The sequence below is a fragment of the Egretta garzetta genome, unplaced genomic scaffold (genome assembly GCF_000687185.1).
Source record: "Egretta garzetta isolate BGI_Z169 unplaced genomic scaffold, ASM68718v1 scaffold451, whole genome shotgun sequence".
Lineage (NCBI taxonomy): Eukaryota > Metazoa > Chordata > Aves > Pelecaniformes > Ardeidae > Egretta > Egretta garzetta.
In genome coordinates, this window is record NW_009258552.1 from 248,353 (window position 1) to 272,527 (window position 24,175).

Consider the following 24,175-nt stretch of genomic DNA (forward strand, 5'->3'; position numbering starts at 1 on the left):
AAAATGGTTTTGTTTTGGGGCTTTAGCGTGCCTATTGTCAGTCCTGCCAGAGAACACAGTCTGTGGAGCTTTGCTTTGGTTTCTTTCTCATTTTCCTTTCAAGTGAACGTACTTTTATTTTGTTTAAGACTGTTCTCGGTGTGGTTTTTCTGGTCGCTACTTCCACTCCTACAGCCACCTTGGAGTCGCTAGGGTCAGGAGCTGGTCCTTGTTCCCTTTTAGCTGCTATTTTTTTCCCTTTGCCTTGTTTTTGGAATAATTGGCTTGGCAGCCTGCTATAAAATAATAATAAAATAATAAATACCACTTTTTTGCTAGGGAAAAATGTTCTTCCATACAGTTAATGCTAGATTCTGCCGTTTTGTCCTGCAGAGTACTTTACGTTTTCTCCATCAGTAGGGAGTTGAGTTGATCCCGTAGCACACCTTGGCAGAGATTGCTGTTCCCACCTTGGTGGGAGTGTGGAATATCTGCACAGGCTCTTAAGGAGTCCCTGCCTTGTGTTGCCCTAGATGTGCGGTTGCCAGTTGCATCCGGAGCAACACAAAAAGCCTAAAACTGGAAGCAAGTGCCTGCTTGGTTTGTCTGCTTTTTCCCTTCCCCTGGAGTGCAATGACTTCCCAGCAGCACGGTTTCTAAGACGTGCTCCTGTTCTGCCCTTTCTTTACCTTGTCCCTAATGAGTAGAAAGACCTCAGCAGTAATTTGATTCACACACCTGTGTTGAGTAGTGCTGTGATACAGAATTCATTGTGAAGCTCCTCGCTCCTCTTGCTCAGAGGTCTTCTCCTGCCTGTTGTACGTTATATAAATATGTGTAAATTATATACATACGTATAAATATAGAGCAAACACTTAAGAATCACTTTTATAGCCAGTTTTTAATAGTGGTTTGCCAGCTGACCATGTCTATGGGATAAATCCTTTGGGGCTTGGCCTTTGGGACCAGTTTCAAGAAGAACAGAAAAAGCCAGAGCTGAAAACTGCTTTCTCAAGAACGCATCAGTTGTGATTCAGATGACGAGTGGCGCAACGCACGCCCCGGTGCTGGTAAAGCGTAGCCTTGAATTATTCGGGTTAGCCCGCGGGAATTTGCTTTAAAAGGGTCCAGTGGGCTTAAAGGTGAGGAATCTTGATGCAAGTTTATGGCGAATACTGTGCCAGTGATTTTCAGTAGTGACCCTCAGGACCTGCAGAGATCTCTGTTAAAGGAAGTGCCCTCACCTAAGGCATTTAGGTGAAGTAGTCAGAACAGGATAAAAGCACATCAAATCCCGAAGTCTCAAATCCTAGCAGCACAGGTCTGGGGAAGCTCGCTTCTTGTGCTTTATATGCACAAATTTTAGCTGTTTGGTCCTTCCTGTGAAAAATCCTTCTTTTCTGGGTGTATCTCTGTGTTGTCATAAGTGTGTTAAACTGAATTTACCGAATTTCTCGCAGCCCTCCTCAGAGGTTTGGTGTGGTTTGCAGACTCAGGGGTTTTCTGCTAAGGGCACAAACTAGCAGCCCCCTTCGGCTGCTTCCCAGGGATGTGCTTGCCCTGAAACGAAGCGTTTCATTTGGAGAAGGGTAACTTCTACACTTTGTTTCTCCCTTTGTTTCCTGAGGTGGGATCCTGCTGCGAGAGCAGGAGGAGGGGAAGAAGGAGCATTGAAAATTTTAGGGACTTTTGATGGAATCTTTTAATGTGCTCCGTCCCATGCCTGCCAAATTACATTTATTACCACTTGTGCAGGCTGTTTCATGGCAGACTTCGCGCCTTTTCCTTCAGAAGGCTCTTCCCGATCCAGCCCTTTTGGGAAGACTGTGTCTGGTTGTACTTGGGTCTGTTATTCCTCAGAGGAGCGGTGAAGCAGTCTGAGAGCTGGCATGCTGGGAGCTGGGGGTTTGGTTTCCGTGGCACGTCACTGCTGCTCCCAAGTGCTCCTGCATTAGTACCGCACTGTGTCTAAGCAGAAAGCTTTCTGAAGAGATCAAGCTTCCTCCTCTTTTCTGCTTCAGGAAGATTCAGGCTTCTAAACCACCCGCGTGCTGCGTGTCGTGTTTCAGACACGGCTGAAACTTAAAACCGAAGGGCATTTTCCCACAGACTGGCAGCAACCCCTGCAACTTCTGCTCAGTCAAGCTCCTCCGCTCGCCTTTGCCACGTTCATACTCGTGGAGTCACCCGACCGTGCTGGTGGTGGGAAGCGGGACGGGGAGGTCGGTGCCTGCAAGCACAGCATTTCAAGCCCTGAGATGGGAGCTGCTGCAGGACCTCCTCTCCCTTGCTTTTGGTTGTCTCACAGCTTGAGCGAATAAGAAAAAATGTGGGGGTCTCTGCTCAAACCCAAGTAAGTGATGCACATCTCTTGTCATGTGGAATTGCAGTCCATGCTAGATTCTTTCTTGCTTTCCAACATGATGTTTTCTTGATTGTATCTGTATCTGAAACCTTAGGGTGATAACTTTGCTGTTGCTCTTTTCACTGAAGTTGATCTTTAGAAATGCCAGATAAATAGATGTTGTGTGAAATAACAGTTGTCGGTGCCACCGAGCTGGGTCTGATAGGAGGGTGCGTGTCCCTGCCCAAGTGCACGCGGCTTTACGCCCCTGCCAGGGGTCTGATGGGCCGCGGGCAGGAGGAAGAGGTGGGTTTTTAAGTGGGTTTGAGGAAAATGCTGGAGGTAATGAAGCAGTGTAAGAGGGAAGAGAAGGGTATGCCTGGTGGCAGGGTGGGAAAGGCTTTGCTTCCTTCTGCTCTGCAGGAGAGGGTTGGGAGCTAAGGTCAGTGCTGGGCAATGTGTGAAATGGGAGGGGTGAGGAAGAGCACGGGCTCCGGAGCTGCTGCTCGCAGACCCTCTGAGGACGGTGGTGTGTGCTTTGTAACTGACGGTGCCAAGCCGAGTAGCGTGGCCCCATCACTACAGCACTGCGAGAGAAATTTCGTTGCAGCGTGCTGCGGGTTTTCCAACGGTGCAGTGAGCGCTGGAGCTCCTTCAAAGGAACCTTACCCAGCTGTGCCCGTGATGCAGCCCAGGCCTGAAGGACGGAGCATCGCACCGCTCGCCAGATGCCCGCCGGCACAGGGAAGACATACCCAGCACCTTTTGATTTGTGTCAGAGGTCCTCTCAGCAGGGTTTATTTTATTCAGATACAGGCATTAGCTCTGCCCTTGAAGCCCTTTGCTTCCTAACAGTGGGTTTCTGCCTTAAGAGCAGCCTCTCCTCCCTGAAATGCTTTTACTGAGAAGGAAGGGATGACGGAAGAGAACTTCACCGTCAGCAACAGCGTTAGGGAATGCCCACATGGGCATTCCAGCTGAAAATACAGCTGGGCACAATGAGAACCTGCTAGCGGGGGTCAGAGGTGCACGGCACACGCTCAGTTTGTAGCCAGACTTAGGGAAGAGCTAAGTCCCTGTTAAGATGGCCAGGCAAGGAATAGCTTTCAGAATGGCTCTGCATGTTAACAGCTGGGGGGTTTGTTGGATTTGATGATACTTTTAGATCTGGTCAGTCCTGGGCGCATGCTTAGTTGTCCAGACTCCTGTTCGCTGCAGAAATGCCTTTTACCATTATATAGATTCTAGTTCCTTTATCTTTGTGTCTTTTCTTGCAGACAGGCTTTTAATCAGACCGGTGGTGGCTGCTTATCCATTTGATGTTCATGATGCATATTGCAAAACAGCATTAGAAACAGAGGCACAGCTGCTAGCTGCATTTCTGGGTGCCACAGCCAGCTTCCATCAGGAACAGTTTCACTTTTCGATGCTCGGAGAAGGATTAGAGAATTATGTCTTCCCACAGCTAGTGTAGGGCCTGATGGGTCACAATACACTGAGTTGCCTTTTGGAGCCGTTGACTTCAGTGATGTTGCAGAGAGCCTAAACCAGCAAAGAGTTAGGAAACTGGAAGCTCACAGAGCTTGTTCAACTTGTGGGTGACAGCAGCGATGTGGTGGCAGGAGTTCGAAAGCCCTTTGGCTGGTCGCTGAGACTATTTTCTCTTCCCTCGAGGGAGGGTCCCCCGAGGAGGAACAGTGGGAACTCTGTGGCTGGGGCCGTGCCTCCCTGCTCACGGGAGTTCCAGGTTTGAGCATGGCTGGGGGCTTGAGAATTGCCCTTGGGCAAGCCCCCCTGGAGCGGGCATTCAAGTTATGCTGTGAAAGTCACGTTCATCATCCTGGGTGGATGGAGAAATTCCCCAGTGGTATTAACTCTCGGTGAAAGCAAACTTACAAAGTAGGTGTTGCTTATGATGCTCTTCGAGCGTGTCCAGTCTGCAGAGCCTTCGCTTAGCCCAGCGTTTATCACCCCTTCTTCTCCTTGCACCCTCCCCATGTCTTGGTGGGGGGGGGGGGGGGAGAGAAAGAGGGTTAAGATGATGGGGTTTAGGCTTTGGGCTAAGCTGATGGGGTTTAGGCTAGGGGCTATAAGATGATGGGGTTTAGGCTTTGGGCTAACCTGATGGGGTTTAGGCTTTCTTCGTTTCAGCTGAATACTGCAAAACTCTTTTCCTCTGAAAGAGGGCTGGGTAAGAAATCCTCCCAGCGCATCAGCAAGTATGGGATGCGCCACACCAGGAGCTTGTCATAACATTTCTGGTTCTTGCTGCTGTCTGTCACAGGCCTCCGAGATACTTTGTATTTTAAACTGGGATTGTTTTTGAATGCTGCTACCAGGGGTCTAGGTGTCCAGCACAAGATCTGAATCTGGCTGTGTGCTGGGAGGAAAGCCTGTGGCCTGAGGTTCAGCTGCCCGGGCTCAGCTGGGCTCTTCACTGCTACGCTCAGTGCAGCACCCAAAATCCTTGTATTTTACCTTAGTCTAATAGAAAAATATGTGACAGCCTTCGAGTTTGCGACAGCGCCTAAGAGAAGTTAATCAGAAACCAGGCTTTCATCTGGGAGCAAACAGCTTGGTGAGGATAAGGTCAGGCACTTGAGAAATTTCTCTGTGCTGTGAAACAGTTTCCCAGTGGCATCGAATTCTGTTAGGAAGACTGAAGTTCTTTTTCCATTTCAGTGAAAATACATATTGTACATTACCTTAGGCATTTTCAGAAGTTGCATTTAAGTTTTACCTTAGGGGAAACCTTAAATACATACTATTTTATTGATATAATACAAAAAATTATCTATGGAAAGCGTTGTCTTTGTTCCTTTCTGATTGTAAGGGTTTTGAACAGAGAAGTTGTGAGCGGCGTTGTTCCTGTGAGTGGAATTACGAATAAGCCATTAAACACTTGAGATTAAATACATTAGAGATGCAGGGACTGGGCCTGGCGAAGCTGAGGTTCACAGCAGGGTTTGCACTTGTGGAATTGTACGCGCGGGTGTTCAGTGCTCCACCTGTTGTGCGTGCCTGGGAGGCGCTGGCATGTGCTGCCTCCGGGCACGCTGGGACCCTGCTCCGAGCTGCTGCCGGCCGCTGGGGATCTGATGTGAACTCAGCATCAGCTGGGCACTCTGGGAATAAATGCTTATTACTGGTAGCCTCTTGCAAGGTTTGGACACAAATAACTGTTCTTGTCCATTTGCACATACCAGCGCGCTTCCCCGGTGCTTCCATGGCCGTTTCAGCTGATCTGGCCCAGGGAGGGTTTGCACTACCCAACGCTGCGCTGGAGAGCAAAAAGGAGGCGGCTTCAGCGTTGGGTCCTGCGGGTTTGGTGGATGAAGGGGGGAAGGCAGGGGGGCCCATCACCCGCTCCCACCCTGGCAGAACTGTGGACATCTTGCAGGGGGCTCTTATTTGTGTTGTCCCTCTCGTTTTCCATTCCCAGGAGGACCCAGAGGGCAGTTGTCAAAGAGTGGATTTTGCTTTCAGAGAATTCCATGTGAAATAATCCAGTAAATTTTGTTTTCACAGATCATTTTATAGCACTTGAAAAAATACGTAAGGAAAGTGGATTTTTGTCTTGTGTGCAAAAAGCAGCCTTAGGAGCCACATCAGAGCTGAAGGGAGGGAACCATCTTGGCTTTAATTAAGTAACAAAGAATGCAAGCTGCTTCTGTGGTTTCACCTATGCATATTTTTCTTGATTTAGGGCCAGCACTACATTTGGTACTTAAGGCACTTGTGGCTTTCCACGTTCCTCTTCTTTCCAACTACTTACCAGTTTCATTTTCTGCTTTGTGCCCACTCGCTCTTTGGGTGTACCGTCAGTAAATGCATGGGTTAAGTGCAGGCAGTAGGTGAACAGCAAGGTATTTTCAGCAGTCACCTCTATATGCAATACACAAGATGATATCAATAGTCTATGTTCAGAGGAGGATGGATTTTTTTTTTTAAATAACAGGTCTGTCTTAATGGGAAGTAGCGTAAGGCTTCACTAAGTACTCACTGTGCAAACGCCTCTGAGCACAAGTCCTGGAGCATTCAAAGCCAAGTTCAGAGCTCATTTCAGGCAAGGTGGACGCATTTGTAGGGCAATTACCAGTGGAGGATCTTGTGCCTTGGTTGTCCGACAGGACTGTGCAGAAGACAAAAACTTGTGTGTGGATTTATAAAACAAGGATCAAAGCACTTTACTTTTCAGTGACACCAGCAGGTCCTAAGAGCTTTTAGCCTGGTCACAGAAGAGGTGTCTGGTGGTGCCCTCCACTTGAAAGCGAGCAAGTAACCAGTAGCTCCGATTTCTATCAGTAAGAAAGGAAAATTGTCAGACCTGCTGCTACAGCGATGGATGGCAGTAGGAAATAAAAAGGAAATGGGGTTTAGTTCCTTTTGAAACTTTACAACATGATACCAGCAAGACAGTCCCTTTTTGTGGCAGTGGTTGAAGAGGAACAGGGAATGCCTAGGGCAACCCAAGTCATAAGTTGGATTTATCCCAAGTCAGCCCAGGGGTAGCTGGGCGCGGCTTAGGATGTGGTGCCTGAGGATGCCCTGGGGATGTGGTACCTGAGGACAGGAGGAGGACAGGGTCTCTCCTCCCTCAGCTGCAGCGGGGGACTGGGGTCACATCCAGCATCCCCGGGGGCTCAGCACCCACCAGCAAGGAAGCCAGTGCCATGCTTGTATGATCAAACAACATAGCATGGTTGGAGGTGTTTTCTGGAGAGCTGTTATAAGTACAGAGATTTGTCCACAGAGAATTGGATCGTTAAAGTAACTTTTAGGAAAATACAACATTGCTGGGTTGCCTTCCAGTCGCAGACACTCGCGAGTGCCTGCTGAAACACTGCCTTCTATATGCTGCCCTTTTTATTTTCCTGAATTAGAGCTTTTCCCTTGTGCACTATTTTAATTTCTTGCTGTGCTGAGCTACTGGTAATAAGGAAGAGGTCTCAGTTCTTTCACTGAAAGCTGGCCTGGGCAGCACCGCTACTGCTGCCCAGGGAGCTCAGCACCCAGGGCTGACGCATCTGCATAAACTCCTGTGATGATGTGTGTGTCATAATCTATTAATCTGCTCTAATAATCTACCCTACTGTCACTGCATTTCCTGATAAGTGAAATTGTTTTTGAATAAAGCTTAGTACTTATAAATCCCTGGTTTCAGCTGGAGGATGTTTTAATAGTTGGTCTCAAAGCTGCTGAAAAGCAGATTTTATGGTAGAAATGCTAATGAAGCTCCAAACAGCACCAACTTGCAGCCACACCAAGGAATTTGGGCGTTGTATGTTTGTGTGTCAGAGATCAGTAAATAGATCCATGCCATCTGAATCTATTTTTGTCAGCAAAATTGACTTTAATATTTTATGCTTATTAAAAAAAACCCCACCAATCTGTATCGCAGTGAAAGGGTCTGCATTTTGAGGCTGGCTCTCAACTAATCTTCCCGAGCAGCCTGTATGGCTCAGATTTCAAAGTCTTCATTCAAAAGGTCCAATCCTGATTTAATATCATTAGTATAAACCCAGTAGATGGAGGTGCTTGTTACTTCGGGTTTTTGCTCTTAATATAAATCTGGCTGAGAGTTGGTTGTATTTGTGAAGCCAACACCGTGTTCTTGGAACACGTCACAGGAGGGTGAAGGTTGATTTTTCATGTTTAGATGAATCCTCTCTACGTGATGCCCTCCCCCTCTCACTCCAGCACCACGCTGGCAATTTCAACTGGTCCACTTCAAAACAGGAATATGGAAAGCAGGTTTGTCATGTTTTCTTTGCCATGTTTTTATGGATTAGCGTTCAAATTTCTACATTTAATACATTTTCCACCTCAGAACTGCCGGAAGCGCATATATTCATGTGTACATACGCAGGAATTTGAAACCGTGGACCTTTTTAAACTCTTTTTTTTACCTTCTCATGATGCACCAGTAATGCTGGTACAAAGATTTCGTGTAGCTGCAGGCTTGCCACAAGTCCAAAAAAAACCCAAATCAAAAAATGCAGCATCTGCTATATGAAAGTGGGTGCGTGGGTTTATTTCCAGAGTGTCCACAGAAATGAACCAAGAATGTTAAGTTAAAAGGCAAACAAAGATGCGAATTGCTCCTTTCTCTGTTTTCCCACTGGATCGTACCTTAACAGCATTTTCTGGACCGGAGCCTTTTAGAGAACTGTTCGTGTTGTATGTGCGGAGGAATAGTACTAGTGGTGTGCTGCAGCTTGAGTGCTTGAATCTCCTAAAGGAAGGGCACTCACACCGTCCCCCTGGGATGTGTTTCTCAGTTTAACGGAGGTATTTTACCAAATAGTGCCATGTTGTGTGCTGGGGCACTCATATTCCTCTTTGGAGGAATCCTCTTGAAGTGGTTTTTATCCTTTGTATTTACTCTTTTATTTTGGGTGTCCATAGTAAAGAAATAAGTCATTAATTAAAGACAGGATCACTGCAATTCCCGCTGTCTCATCAGCCAGCCAGTTTGACGTAATTATTAAGGCTGGATATGTTGGTTGTGATAAGTTGAGAGTGAACGGCTCACCCCTCTTCTGCCCCCTCCCCTTCCTCAGGAACTCGGATGAACAATGTGCTTCTAGAAGTAGCACAGATTTCTTCAGGGTTAATAGAACGAAATAAATACTGACTTTTCTCCCTCTCCCCCTCTCAGGTTGCCCTTGTTCTCCTTTTCAAATCAAATGCCACATTGACTCAAATCCAGCGTTGGAGGCGTGTGGGGAGCTGCAGCACATCAGCCCGGCGCAATGCATCCATCAGACGGGAAGGAAGCCCAAAACCAAAACTCCACTGGCCAAAATGCATCCTCTGCAGAAGCCCCAAGGCAAGTGGCTTTGGCCTCCTAGCAATTGTATAAGCTTCAGTTGCACGGGAAATGTCATATTTTTAAATGAGTTGTTTTAATTTTATGTCACAGCAAAACAGTTACATTTATGTTCTAAGGTTGAGGTACAGCCGTGAGGGTTTTATGATCTCCGTTTTTCCCACTGTTACGTAACCTCTTGGGGAAGCCTTCAGGAAGGAACTGATTCAGGAATAACAGACACTTCACTTGTCAATTTGTATTTCCTGTTCTGTTGTCATTCCTCACGCAGCTGTGAAGCATAGGTTTAATTTAGCAATATTGTTTTCATTCTTTATTAATTTTTTTTAAAAGTCTTTAGGTAAGAACAGCATATTGTTTAAACCTTGTCTGTTTTCCATTTATTGTAAGAAACTATGCATAGCAAGAGGAAGTGTCTGAATGGAACAAAGATATTTTAGAAATGAGAAATGGGAGCCAAACCAGTTGCGTGCAGGAGCAGCATGTGGCAGTGCCGCAGACCTGCCAGACTCCTGGGTGAATAGGTGGCAATCCCAAAGGATGGTGGCAGAGAAGCCAGGAGGAAGCATGTTCCAGCTGGGCTCCAGGCATCTCTTTGCTCTCCCCAGGCTTTTATTCCCTAAAACTTCTGAGCGCTAGAAAAAACCTGCAGTAGATTTCTTGAAAGAGGATGAATTGTTCTCATGTTGTGCCATCAGTGAAATGACGCAATGTCTTGTGTATTTATGGAGCTTTTACTTTGAAGTCTTGGTCATCCAGGTTTAACTAGTGGGTATTCCATGGATGCTGTTAGTACCAACAATACAAAGGAATAGCAGAAGTGTCTGTTCAGTCAGAAATGGAATGAATTCCCCTGGTGTAGGTCCTTCAATGCTGTACTGATCACACTGGTTTCCAGTTACTAAGGACGTGGCCTGGTTTTCATATGTAAGGATTTCAGGGAAGTTGGAGGGGGCCTATTTATCTTGATTCAAATCATGCTTCAGAGCTCCCCCAGCAGGCTAGTACCATCTGCTTCCTGCTCTGAGATCGGTACTGCTTCCTTCTGCTGCTCACGCACAGCCAAGCTCTCTCTGCCACTACAGCCATGAGCTTGGAGCCAAAGAAGTCAGTGTGCCTGACCGTCTGGTTAATGCTTTGAAAAGCATGGAAATGTGTTAATGAGGTGAAGTAAACGCCCAACAAGGCAAAATGCTTTCTGGACTAGTTAATCTCGCGAATATTTTTTTTAACAGAACTCAGTTTGTTGGGCTTCTTGATGTCACTATAAAAGTAGTCCAAGAGGAAACAGGAGTCACAGTGCAAATTCCTGGGAGAGGCTGTTGTGTAGAACCCCATACTCAAAAATCAGCCCACCGAATGGCTCAGACTGAGCCAGGTCAGGCAAAGCTACAAATCAGCGTTACAAGGCTTGGTCATGGATGTGCCAGTCGTCTTCCTGCAAGACACTTATTCGTCACAAATTTTAAATCATTATTTTATTACTTCACTTCACTTCTTTATAAAGTGAGCTTTTAAAAATTATCTGCAGTTAGCTTATGTATGGCAGCAGAGAACAACATGTGTGCACCCCTCAGGGAAGGGAGGATGGCGCAGGTTTTTTCACTTTTATTGACTTTGGTGGATTTGAAATGGCTTTAATCCCTTGTACAGTTGCTGATCTCCTGTTACTGCATGGGCTGTATACCATCAGGGAAAGGAGAACTCTTCGTGCGTCTCCAGAAAATGAAATTGTCAAAAAAAAAAAAAAAAGTTGTTTTTATTACATTGACTATATTGAAGTTGACATTTTTCCTGTAAAACATCATTGCTTCCTCTTGGTGGCCATGTCCAAAAAAAGCAGTTGTGGCAGTGTGGTGCATTTCCTTGCAGCAGACATAAACCTTGGCTCAGCTTTTTGTTGGTATTTTTATGCAAGAACCTTTCTTCCCAGGGCTTTCTCCCTGGAGCCACCTGGATGCCTCGTTCAGGCCTGTTTTTTGTTGACTTGCTGGGTGGGATGTGCTGGCATCCCCACCTGAGACTCTGGGATCAGCTCTCTACCCCCCACCAAGGCTGTGCTGTTGGGTCATTAATGCTTTCTTTGGGCGTATTTGCTTCCCAGGGGATAACCCTTCACAGTGTGCCTCATCATGTGTATTTTTTTAGGTCTCTTCTTGTCAAGGGAGCTTGACCAAAGTAAGAAAATCCACAAGTGCGACTCACGCCACTTGGACGTCTCTTTATTGGGTCCTCCCAGCTTTCCCACGGAGTCGCAACAGACCCACATCCGCTGGGATGATTGATGGGAATGCCTCCGCGAAGTTGTGGATAAATGTGTGTTGAGTGTTTGCATGTTACTGTAGAGGAGGCATTTGCGAGAGAGAAATTTGTGGGCTGGGGGGGCTGAAGTGACGCAAAGGCTGAGATGCTCAGTGTGCAGCCAGGGAAGGGTGCTCATTCGCTGTTGGTCTACAGACCCAGGGCCAAGTCTGGGTGGTGCCTTCTCCCACATATTTAACCTTGCTTTTCCCTTTTCTAATTCTGTGCTGCTGCTTCTCGTTATTGCACTTGTTCCTTCTGCAATGAAGATTTTGTGCCTTGGTTTCTGCCTGTAGCTGTAGGCCGCTGGGTAAAGCCTTCGGGAGGAGGAGGACTGGGGAAACGCCATTCCTGCACGTGGCCTCAGGCACTACATATAGCACACCCTGTACTGCTGGTATCTCTCCTGTGCAGCTGGCTTGTGTGCTTTTCTCCACCAGTCCCCCCGCATGTGCACAGGGTGGGCACTGGATGCTCCGTCAGAGGTCCTGCTGCCTTGCGGCTGGCACCCGGAGTGAGAAAACAGCAGTGTTGGTTCTGGCATGGGCTGGGACCCGTGGAAGGTGGCTTCAGAGCGTGAGCAGGGGTTTTGCTTGGGCTCCCACTTCGGGTTCTGGATCCCTACCTAAAAGCAGCACCTACTTTTTTTCTGGGGCTGACTGTTCATTTAGTACTTAGGACAAGGACGCAGATACCAACAAGCTCATCTCGTGGTGTTCTTAGTATGCGTATCTTTCATTCTTCCATAGAAGTCTGAAATGGTTTTCAATTTAAAAGTCTGTGTTGTGATAGGTAACACTGCTTCCTTGTACATTCTGAATGTAGGGGTTTGTGTCAGCTCTGGAGTCAGATGGGCTCTGAGCACCCTGGTCTGGGTGAAGATGCCCCTGCTCGTGGCAGTGGGGTTGGACTGGATGGGCTTTACAGGTCCCTTCTGACCCAAACCATTCTATGATCTTGTGTGGGTTTTTTTTTAAAATTTTGCTTCATAAGTAGCTCTTGGTAAGGTCAGCGTCTTTGCCTCTGCGCTGATGTCTTATTATTTCAGTAAATAAAAACTCAGAACCGACAGAAGGGTTTTCCTGCTTCCTTTGTGTCCAGCGCAGAGCACGTTGGCTCAGGTGATTCAGGTGGGGTCCATGGACAGGAAAGACATGGAGCATTTTCACGGGCAGCAGTGACACCCATCACTGTTAGTGCGAATGCTTCGGCAGCAAACGTCAGCTTCTGAGCACTGGCATCTGCAAAGAGCCTGCAGCTCACCTGTGATGGCTTGAGCAGCCAGAGGGTTGTAGGGGTGCTTTTTTCTCAGGTTGTTTTTACAAGGAGAAATGTGGCCAGGCACTCACTGATCATGCGGGGTGCAAGTGAAAACCCAGGCAACAAAACATAGAGCTCCAGCATCCTGTTCACATGCCTGATGATTTTCTTTTCCTGCTTACCTGTTATTCTAGTGTAGGACAGGTTTTGTGGTGGTGTTTCCAAAAGTCAAGTGTAACGCCTTTATTTTAAGACGGGAATTCCAGATGGTTTTGGAGACTGGGCAAATCAGTTCTCTTGTAGGAAGTGTCCCATTAAAGCTCAAATCCTTAGAATATTTGATTTTATTCTTTGGTGCTGAAATAAACTCAGTACCATAGGTAGTTTAAAGCCTGGGTACACCCAGAGCTCCGAAACTCTTGAGCAGTCCTTCGGCACTGACCCCGGCCACTGACCAGGGAGGGCGCTGAGCTGACGGACCTCACGGCAGATGCAGAGCCTTCTGCTGGTGGGGAGAACAGGCTTTTTGGCTGCGTGTGCCTCCATCTAGCCTCCTGAAGAAAGCAGCCCTGACAGTACATTCAGAGCAGAGGCTCATTAAAGCTCCACTACAACTTTAACTGCATTATGCCAATTTCCCTGTGGACCATTTAAAAATTGGAAATGCTCGAAATAAATAGTTCTTGAAAACATCGTTTAATAAAATGCTTATTTAGAGGTTCCTTGTTCAATGCGTTAACTCTTTGGGTAGTCCAGACCAGAGGGGGTGGACCAGCAGCGTGTGTTTTGGGAGCAACTGTGCAGCCAGTTTCCCTGCCTCCTGGTGCCGGGTCTGCCTGTGTGAGGTTGCTTTCGCTGTACCAAAGTGTGACAGCAGCACGTGAACCTGTTGCCATGGGTACTGCTTGCGCATTTCCATAGCCATTTACTCTGCAATCAATATGAGCTCTGAATACATTTTTAAAAATTACATTACATTTAAGTTAAATGACATTTTTTTACAATAGCATATTAAGCTTTGAGCCCTCACCTCCTTAAGCAGAATGCGTGCGTTCTTACAACGTGTGTTTTATTTGTGTCATATGTAACTCAACGTATAACCAAAAGAGGAAGGAAATTTATTAAGACTACACCACAGAAGAGGTGGGGGAGGGAGAATGAAGGGAAGAAAAGCTATTGTGTTCTGCCTGTGATGGTTTTGACCAAGAGAACACAAGGCACTGAAATCCATGGCGGAGATTGCGTTTTGGTGGTTTGTTTTGGGCTGGGTTTATTTTTTTTTCCTTTTTTGCCCCCAGTGTACGAGGTTCAACAGAGTGCCTGAGTTTTGAAAAGTCATGGGAGGGGAAACGCGTTAGTGTGATTGAGGTGGTGAGCACATTTGCAGAAACGAAGTGTGAACTGTGCATCCTGTTTGGTAACAAGGAAGCGGTAACGTTCCGCGAGCCTCTTGCTTCGTTAACGCGTCTGATAGGGCTGCAGAGAGAAGCCCGTCATGTTTCTGTAGCGTGTAGCAGTCTGCTTGGGTTTAAGAAATACTTTGGGACTGCATAAGTTATAAAGGCTGACGCGAGAATGCCTACGCCTTGTCCTGCATTGAGCACTTGGATTTTGTTCCCGGTTTAGGATAAAGAAGATGGAGATTTATTCTCGCGTTTTTTCCCCTCTCTTTTATTAGTACCTCCTAAGCCTGTCCATCTCAAACCTGGGCAGGAAAGAATTCCTCCTGCACCTTCTCGGCCTTTGCCAGCTGATCCCAAGTCGTCGAGGAGCTTAGCGCCTGGAGAGGAAGAAATACCAATATCCGCTGGAGTCAACACGCTCATTGAGAAATTTGAAAGTATTAGGTAAATACGGCTTCGCGGGATCTGCTCTGATCTCCTTGCTCTGTGTTGTTAACTTCGAATGTAACAATAGAAAACGTTAATTGTAGTTGTCATGTAGAAACTCTTCTTGGGATGGTTTCTACCGGAAGTGCAAAACCTGACTGACTACACAATGCTTTATTAATTTTTTTTAATAAAAGCAGGTATTTCAGTGACTTTTTGTTTGTATCGTACAGATGTTCTTAAGGGCTTAAGACCTGCTGAATTTGGTAAGTGTTCTACCTGAAACAAGTAGCCAAGTCTGCCTTCAATAAGCAGGCTTGATGTCAGGGTTGTTTTCGTGTTCTAGGAAGTAGCTTGTTGGGCTATGAAATAACTGCATTTTCTGTCTAAGGTGCAGTAACCATCACAGAATCTGTTCACTTGCTCCTTGGAAGCAGGGGAGAGTTAAATTGCAATGTGCTGTGAAACAGCATCGTGTAGAACAGCCTTGCCCCTGAAACTTTGTATATCAAGAGACATTAAATAGGATAAAATACATGTATTTTGCTGTAAAACCACCTTATTTTACAAACACATGAAAATTCTCTCTGAAGCCCAAATCTGCCTGATGGACTGGTGTGATTTTTTTCATAAAGAGGGAGATGGAGACAGGCGCTGTGCTGTGCCTCGGAGTGTAAGATCACGGATCTGGTAAGGTGTCTTTTGAAAAGAAAAAAGTAGTGCCTGGTGTTTCAAAAACATCCTCTCTCTGGCAGAAGGTACCTTGCCCCAAAGGCTTTGTTCTGGTGAAGAATGTGAGTTCCTGTTTAAACGAACCCACAAACAAATGCTTCTTTTACAAGGTGATCCCTCCCTCCCCAAACCTGCAAACCAGACTGTTTGTCAGGGCAACACGGGGAGTACTGAAGTTCCAGGACGCTACTGGTGCCATTTCAGTAAAGCCTTTGGCTGGGGGTGGTGTGCTTTTATTGGAAACTGTTGGGTGAATATTACAGCGACGTGCACACACTTGCCTCCTAGGATTTTTGGGGGGTTTAAGAACTACAACTTGAATCAAATGATCATCAGGCCCTCTCTGATTTGGGGCACTTCTGAAATCTCTGAGTGTTAATATGAATGACTCTGGTGCTACCTCTTCACCCACAGGCAACCTGTGCATATTCTTCAAAGAAACCAGCTAAATTTAGCTCTTAAGATGGAACCTGGCCTGGACTCGTCCAAACAGCCGAGCTCGTGTGACTGTGACATGGTGGCTTCCAGCGGCTCTTCCACAAACGAGAAAAGTGAACCCGATGAAAATGAGCCAGATGTGCCATGCAGCATGGATCTATCTAACACAGACATAATGAAAATTAAAGAGCTAAGCATAGGCGATAACAAAAGCCATGAAGACTGCACTGCCGTGAATGTGAGCACAGAGCCGTCAGGAGAGCTTGGCCATAAGGACTCACCTGCAGAACTGAATGGTAATGGTAAAATTCCCAACAGAGACAGTGGCATCGACAGTCCTTCTTGTAGCGTGGCAGGGGAGACTTTCCCCAACGAAGACGGTGCAGAGCAAAAGAAGTCCAGCGTAGCTGGGAACCCAGGGGAGGTGGAACCTGACAAAAAGGGCAGCAAGCCTTCCTCTGCAGAGCAGAAGAGGGACTCCACGCAGGACGAAGACAGCGACATTGATGAAGGAAGCAGCGAGGAGCAAGAGACAGCAGACGTGCCAAAGTTAGAGTACTTGGATGTAAACAAGGTAAGGTAGTTTGTTCCTTACTATTACGTACTCTGAAACCAGTTCCTGCCCCTGGCCAGAGATCCCTTGCATCACTTTCATATGTTGTTTGGGTTTTTTATTTGGTTGGGTTTACGTCAAAGGATCGTGACAGTCACTATAATTTCCTGCTTGATGCAGGTCACATCTTGTTCCTGACCTGGATTGTATCTTTTAGAAAGATTCCCAGTCTTGATTTCATATAAGAGAATCCATCACAGCCAGATGTAAGTTGTTAAAATTTAAGTACTTTTGTAGGTAAAGACTCACACCCTGTGTTTCTCGTTTGGAGAAACAGAGAAACAGCTTCTAGTTGTCAGACCGTGTTGTTTTCAGCAGGGCTCCCTGGTATGCAGGGGCTAATGGGATGCTGTGTCTTGCAGGGTCAGGGCCTTGCATCCGAGAAGGACATGACATGCTCGATGGAAATCTCTTCTAATGGTCTTTTTGTGGTGGTTTTTTTTTTGGTTTTTTGTTTTGTTTTTTTGGTTTTTTTTTAAAGCACAAAGCCTGTGCTTCTGTGGCTGTGGATCTGTCCATACGTGTGGATCCATGCCGTGCTACTTTTGATTGCAGTTATATCAAATTACCCTTCAGGAATCGGTAGCTAGAAGAGATTTTGCTTGAATCCAAAGTCATGTAGTCCACGCTGTTGTGTATTTGCTGCAGCTGCGTAAGATTAATTACAGATTCCTTTGATTATCTGTTTATCAAGACAGTTCTTTTTAGAATGGGTTAAATTTTTCCAGAAAAAGAAAACAGGAGATGCTTTGAGCAAAACGTCTGCAAAATACTCCACTTTTTGTTTGGTGGGGGTTTTTGTTTGTGTTTGGGGGTGTTTTGAGGTTTTGTCTTTTCCCCCCTCAGCCATCACGGTTTTGTTTTTTTGTTTTTTTTTTAAAGCACAAAGCCTGTGCTTCTGTGGCTGTGGATCTGTCCATACGTGTGGATCCATGCCGTGCTACTTTTGATTGCAGTTATATCAAATTACCCTTCAGGAATCGGTAGCTAGAAGAGATTTTGCTTGAATCCAGAGTCATGTAGTCCACGCTGTTGTGTATTTGCTGCAGCTGCGTAAGATTAATTACAGATTCCTTTGATTATCTGTTTATCAAGACAGTTCTTTTTAGAATGGGTTAAATTTTTCCAGAAAAAGAAAACAGGAGATGCTTTGAGCAAAACGTCTGCAAAATACTCCACTTTTTGTTTGGTGGGGGTTTTTGTTTGTGTTTGGGGGTGTTTTGAGGTTTTGTCTTTTCCCCCCTCAGCCATCACGACACTGAAGCTCATATGCTGGATTTTTATTTTTTTTAAGAATATGACGAGCACTAACAACTGCTGAGCGGCAGCGAGTGACCCATAGCACTCACACCTCAGTCTGTGCAAATCGGGTGGGTCTGCTGGAATCGCCAAATATGCCCCGATGTGTGCATGTGCCAGAGCGTGTCCCTCAGGACATGCGGCTGTTAAAACTCATTCAGCAGCTTCTGGGTCAAATCAGGCAGTGACTACTGAAAGAGTGGTGAAAACTGGGTGCAGGGATGTGGTGTGCAAGCAGTTCTGTCTCAGAGCTGATGAGTACGGTTTCAGGGTACAACTAACGCACTGTGGTGTTCCCTTTTTTCCAAGAAGATGCAGCAGCCTAATGAGGCAAACGTACCAACGGGGAGGTATGAAAAGGCCCCGGGCATTGCTCTGTGCTGCTGCTCTTTCTCTGCTTTACCTCAAGCTCAGCCTGACGTGGCCGGACTCAACTTCCATTCATGCCGTTCAGATGCTGCCTTTGTATCTGGGGACCCTCCGGCCCTTCACTGGTGTGCTGCGGCTTCTGCAAATGCGGTGAACACCGAATGCACCAGGTGCTAGAGCTGGGTTAGGCAGAGGGACGTGGAAAGGAGTCGGCAGGCTGGGAAGCAGCAAGGGCTGCACAAACCAGGCCTGTTTGGCCAAACCCAACTGCTTTCTGTAGATGGAGAGGATGCGATCTCGTTCATGCCTCGTGTCCTGCTGGCCGCTGGTGTGGGTTCAGGAGGAGGAACCTGTCAGGCTGTCCCACCTCCCCAGCAGCCGGGGAGGATGCTGTAGCCTTGGCTCTGCCTGCATCGGACATGGCTGCCTGGGCATGGAAGTCTGCCGTGCAGGTTCCCCTAATCTTGCGCAGGAGTAAATCCATAGCAGTGGACATAGGGCACCCAGCAGGATGGCGGGGCCAAAGCAGACCTCTGCCTTTTATCCTGTATGCAAGAATTTAATGGGGCAGTTGGGCAGGAAACATCTCAGTGATGGAGCCTGCAATTAGCATCTCTCTATTAGCATCTATTAACACAACATCCAGTTTGTCCATTGACACCTGCTACATGTTTACATCTCAAATGGGCAGCTTCCCCATCACAGCTGAAGGCCTCCCTGCTGCTTCTGTTGGCATTTACATACACACACGCTGTGAAATACACTAATTATGTTGTATTCATAATATATATGTATGTGCATATGTGCAACTGAAATATTATTTTAAAGATTGTTTACTAGTTGCAACATGCTAGCAAGAAAATAATGCATTAAATTAAAAAATCTTTAATCTGGCAGTTAAATTTGCTGGGTGGACTGGGAATGTAGTATCAAGCCAACTGTGGCAAACCCAAGCAGGAAACTTTAACCGTATGATTAAGGAGTGCTTTGCCGACAAACACCCATGTTTTGTAAGACATCAGAGTTTTTCTGGCTGATTTTTAAGTCTTGTTCCTTAGGTTACATATCCAGGTAGTAGGAAATAGTTGCTGATAAAGCACAGGGTTACAAGGTCATCCTTCTCTGCAGCATGCTTGGTGAATTCATAAAAGAGAGAGGTCTCTAGAGGAGGATTTTTTTTGTTTTCTTGTGCTACTCTCATCACGTAAATACTCTTCAGGTTCTCCCTTGGATTTTGACTTGATTTTGCCTTCAAAAGGCATTTCTGGCACTGACCAAGCTGCGCTAAGTTAGCAGCCAGGTGGAGGGGGAAGGCTTAGGGATTTGTGTCCTCTTCTGTAGGGTAGGGGTTGTGTCCTTTCCTGAGGACAAGGCACATGAAGCTGATCTGTGTTAGGTGCCCATGTCATCCCCCTGCTCTCGGCTTTGGCTCTGTTGCACGTTCTGGGGCATTAGGGACTAAGGGCTAGGGTAAAGGGCCACGGCTTCCAGTGAGAAGAGCAAGCTTGACTCAACGTTGACTTGTGAGTGGTTGTTCTTAGGCTGGAAGTTCATGCCACCTTTGACAGTACTGGTAATTTTCCAGAAAACAAGGTGCCTGCCCTGTTCAAAGGAAGAGAGCGGAGCTCAGCGGCTGCTGGCGCGAGACCCAGGGAGACCCCAGCTCCTCCTAAAAGCTTTGTCTCGGGAGCCAGCATTGTCTTCTGCTTCCTCCTTCCTGGTCCTTAGTACCAGGCTGTGCAGCTGCACCATGGAGGTAACCACGCTCGCATTAAGTATGCAAGTTTCTAGAAAGTATTGTTAGAGTTGGAGGAGGATGCCTAAGAAGTACAGCTGCAGCGTGATTTAATGACGGCTCAGTAACTCCTAGGATATCAAGTTAAGTGAAGCTCATGAATAAATATAAGTAGGAAAAAAAAAATCAAATTTGCTTTTATCTTCTCTAATTTTCTACTTCAGGTATCACTCCATCCAGCTCTGAGCTTTCACACGTCCCATGGTTCGCAAGGTAACATTGCCTGATAGGCGACTCGTGGCGGCATATTTAGTCTAGGCTTGGCTCTGCAGTGGGACGTGGCTACCCTGGGGAGTCTGTGGCACAGTCTGACAGGGCTTGCTGCTAGCCCACAATGACGGGAATATGTTTTAAAATGTCAGGAGTGACGGACTGGGATTTCCAGTTATCCTTTATCAAAGTGAAAATGAACAAGGGGAGCTTATTAGTTTTGATAATGTCTCAGAAAATGTCAGGAGCTCCAAGAACTGAGCCTCGATGGCTGCAAACAAAAGAAATGCTGTAAAAGTGACACTGAGGGTCTGTCATGCTCTGTAGTCGCATACCCAGGGCTCTTGCCGGCTGCCCAGGGGCAACGGAGCAATGCTTCTGAGATGGCTAACGCTTCTTCATATCCTTTTATTCAGATATTTTTCTCTAAGAGCAATATGTGCTCGTTAGTAATCACCAGAAAATGCCTTTCTCCATCTGTCCTACTTCCTGCTGGGTAAAACGGCAATAACAAAGTCCCACACAGGCCTCGTGCAGGCACCAACACACATGTCCATTCTGCCTGTGCAGAGCTGCGATTTCACTTCTGATTTCATGGTACAGTTTGTATTGGAAAATCTGGCCTGCAGTCTGCAAGTCAGACCTTGGGTAAGATTATCTCTGTGTATATGCTGAAAAAACGTTGCACAGGTCGATGTTTTAGTCATAATGCTATTAAAGAACAGTGAGATAGATTATCATCATCATCGTTGTTTTTTTTTTTTTTTTTTTTTAAATATCCCAGTGAAAATGAGGTCTCAATACAACAAAGATGACGACCAAGCATAGGATAACTTTTCCATACAGGTTTCAGTATTTTTGAGCAGGAAGTTAACTGTAATCTTTCTGGGACTTCCTGCACTCTTTGTAGGGGTGGCTGGTGGCGTTTTAAAGCAGAACCGTATATGAGTTTAGCCTAAGCCGTATCCCAGCAGCTTTCTTGCAAGGTTCGCTGAAAGCCACTCGTGATGGAGGTGCGAACTGAACATGGTCACTGCAGAGTAGTGCCCAAGTTTGCTCACATCAAGCCTTTGGTTTTTACTTTTAATTTTCACTTTAAATTTGCTTTTTGTGATAGCCAGGTCAGTCTTTGCATCTGTGAATACGTGGCCCGAGCATGCTCGGCGGGTGTCTGGCGGGGCTGGTGAGCAGCTTTGCAGGAAGCAGTGATGCAGTTGTGGCCACTTAATTGCACAAATGAGCTCAGCGCACGCCACTCCCCAGTTTGGATCTGGGACTGGGGTGTTTGAAGTGCAAATGTATTCCCACCACAGGTGTGAGTCTGACCTTTATGAGAAGCTGCTTCTCTGTTTTCAGGCTGGCATTCCTTTTTTCTTTAAAATGTTTTATGGACAGTTACAGCTGGAAATGAATTTCTGAATCTTCTGCAAAGAAGTGACAGCATCGTGCAACTGCTGCTGCGAGCGCTGGAGTGAGCTTCCTGTGTTGTGAAGCCAACACCTACTGCTTCCCTTTTCTCATCTTCCTTGTCACCCCACCAGCTAAACTGCTTTACAAACTGCACTACATGTACAGTTGTAACGCGTGGCCATGGATGACAGCTATGGTGGGCTGTGGCCATGGCCTTGGCCATGCCGAGCACGCAGTCAGCAAGCGCATCGGGCAAAGCAGGAGTGAAATATATTTACAAGACTCAAACAGCCAAAAACCTGCATAGGGTGGAAGGCTACAACTTCTTACATTGCTGTGTTATTTACGTGCCTTGTAAAGGGCAAGTTGCTCTTCCAGGGCTTCACTGGTGGGGTTAGCTATGCTTCACTGGTGTGACTTAAATATTTGAGTAAGACTGTAACTAAGGAATATAATCCACATTTCAGTTTGCAGATTTGTTCTCTTTAGAAACAACAGACAATGAAATATCTCGTTCATAGTGAACTGAGTTATTGCTCAGACTTCATTAAAGCTGTCCTGCCGTGGCACAAAATAAGGTTGGAAGAATGGGACTGCCTCACGTTTAATTCATCTACTATTTCATTTAAAACCTTACGTCCATTGAAAGGCCAGTATGTTACAAATTAGCCCAAAAAATGTGCCTACCTCTGCCACTAGCAGAGATAGCAACTGCAGGCAGAGTCGCTCTTTAAACTGCGCTCAAGATGAGTCTGTTCAGCATGGTTTGGTATTTAAGCAGATGTCGGGCAAGTTTTTTGGAAATGTAAACTGAGTTGCAGATGGTGAAGGTCAGGAGGTTAAAAAGTGCCTGCGCTATGTAAAGATTTACTTCTGAGAACAAAGGTATTTGGTTGGGAATAATTATTTTTCAAATTCTGAATTCAAACGAATCAAAGGATGCTCTTGGCGGCTGGCATGCGGCCTGATTACGTCAGGGCCTTTCTTTCAGGTGCTCTTCTGTGCCCAGCAAAACTGGCAAATAAATTCCTCCTCAATGAGAGATCCTTGTAGTTAATGGAATTTGAACATCCAGCAATGCATTTCATTGTGAGCTGTAATCTGTTGTATTTCCTTCTAACAAGTTCAAAGCTTTGCTGTGCTGTGATTTCTTTTGTCCTTTCCCCCTACATATTAATATGTATCACATGAGTGGAGCAGGATGCTGTGTAGCAAGTTAGAATACCTTGAAGGAGTATATAGAGTTTGCTTGAAATTATTTGAGCAGCAGGGCAGGCAGAGTCCATGCCAAAGCTTTATTTGTGGTGTGGTCACCCATCTCCAGGTTTGTGCCTCGAAAGAGGGGGATTGCTTTAAAGGAGGGCTGGTGCTGGTTTGAATTGGGGAAGCTATTCGCCTTCCTTCAGGCAACACTTACATCATGGAAGTACACGGGAGCTTCATGCTACCTGGTACCTCATGTCATGGAGGATGACTGGGTCTGCTCTGTTTGAATTCATGGCTGGCTTTGAAAAGGCTTCGAGGTCTCCCACTTGTATTGCAGTTTGCCTAAATGTGTTGGGGGGGGTTACTTAAATTTTTCTCATCAACTTTGTTTAGAAGCAAAACAAGATGATGTTGAAGAAGCTTAAAGAGAGCATTTAATTGAAATGTTGTAACAATCCAATGGTGGCCAGCAGGGTTACGTCTAGCAATGCCCCCCCAACTGCTAGCGTGCTAGCGAGCGCACAGATAGAAAGTGCTGTTGCTGACGAGGGGCCCGGCTGCTTCCTGAACTGGAAACAGCCCTGCATGTCTTACAGAATTCAGCTGGACTTCTGCTCCATGGATTTGTCTGGTCCTTTGGTGAACCTGCCTGAAAGTTCACCATATGCAGAGACACATTGTTCGAGGAAGTGGCTCTGGGTCTTGCAGCAGCTCTTCAGTGATTTTATTTGATGTTCTTTAGCGTTCCCATGGCAGAAATAGTGAATAATTGAACTGAGTTGATGTGCTCCAATCCAGTAGTCATTTATACATCTCTCTTCCTCGCAGTTGTCTTTTTCCCCGGCTCCAGCCCAGTAAAATTTTCCTACATTTGATTTTGCTGCCCCTTTTGGATGTTCGTATTCCCGAACACAAACCGGCCAGCCCTCAGGCCTGCACCCTAGTTTTGGTTTGGTTATATGCAAGCGTGGCATTTAAAGTCTTGACCCTTAAAAAGCTGTCTAGAGTTCGTCAGAAAGCTAGAGGCCATATCCTAATAATTCCAGTATTTTTAAGCACCTGCAGAGCAAAGAGGTTTTGGCTAAACTGTGACCAAAGTTGGTGCTTCATAACTGCATGCAAATTTTTTAATGAGTCCTTTCTCATTTTAGTTTTTTAAATGAGTTTCATGAAAGACTTCACTGAGTGACTTGGGTTACAATGATGAAAATTCTTTTCAGGGAATTGGCCAGTACTTAAAGCTGCACAAAAATCTTAGAAATACGCCATAGAGTAATGCTGTGTGGGCTGGGGGAGAAACCTGTGGCCGAACAGGGCTGGTTTCTAGTTTTCTTTTTAGTCACAGGGCCTGAATCCAAAAAGGAGAACAGTTGATTTATAGTCTGGTGCCTTACTTACCAACTGGACCAGTCATATTCCAGATCTGGAGGATGTTTCTGGTTCTTTACAGAAAACCATAATGAACTAAAGGGATGTCCAGACCAGCCATGGACTGCAATATTAATTGCTCTTTCAGCAAATAGCTTTAAAAGTGTCTCTGGAGCAAACTGATCCTTTG

The 24,175-nt window shown here is 46.1% G+C and overlaps 1 protein-coding gene across 1 annotated transcript in view; it reads left to right on the top strand.

Moving 5' to 3' along the window:
- The first annotated feature begins 2,079 nt into the window (after positions 1-2,079).
- The window catches only part of FGD3 (FYVE, RhoGEF and PH domain containing 3), a 59,733-nt gene continuing 37,637 nt past the window's right edge, over positions 2,080-24,175 (top strand). The window contains exons 1-4 of the mRNA XM_009647893.2: positions 2,080-2,332; positions 8,985-9,155; positions 14,395-14,563; positions 15,692-16,289. Of these exons, the coding sequence (XP_009646188.1) occupies positions 9,131-9,155; positions 14,395-14,563; positions 15,692-16,289 (792 nt within the window). The 5' untranslated portion in view covers positions 2,080-2,332; positions 8,985-9,130. The remainder of the gene's footprint in view (positions 2,333-8,984; positions 9,156-14,394; positions 14,564-15,691; positions 16,290-24,175) is intronic.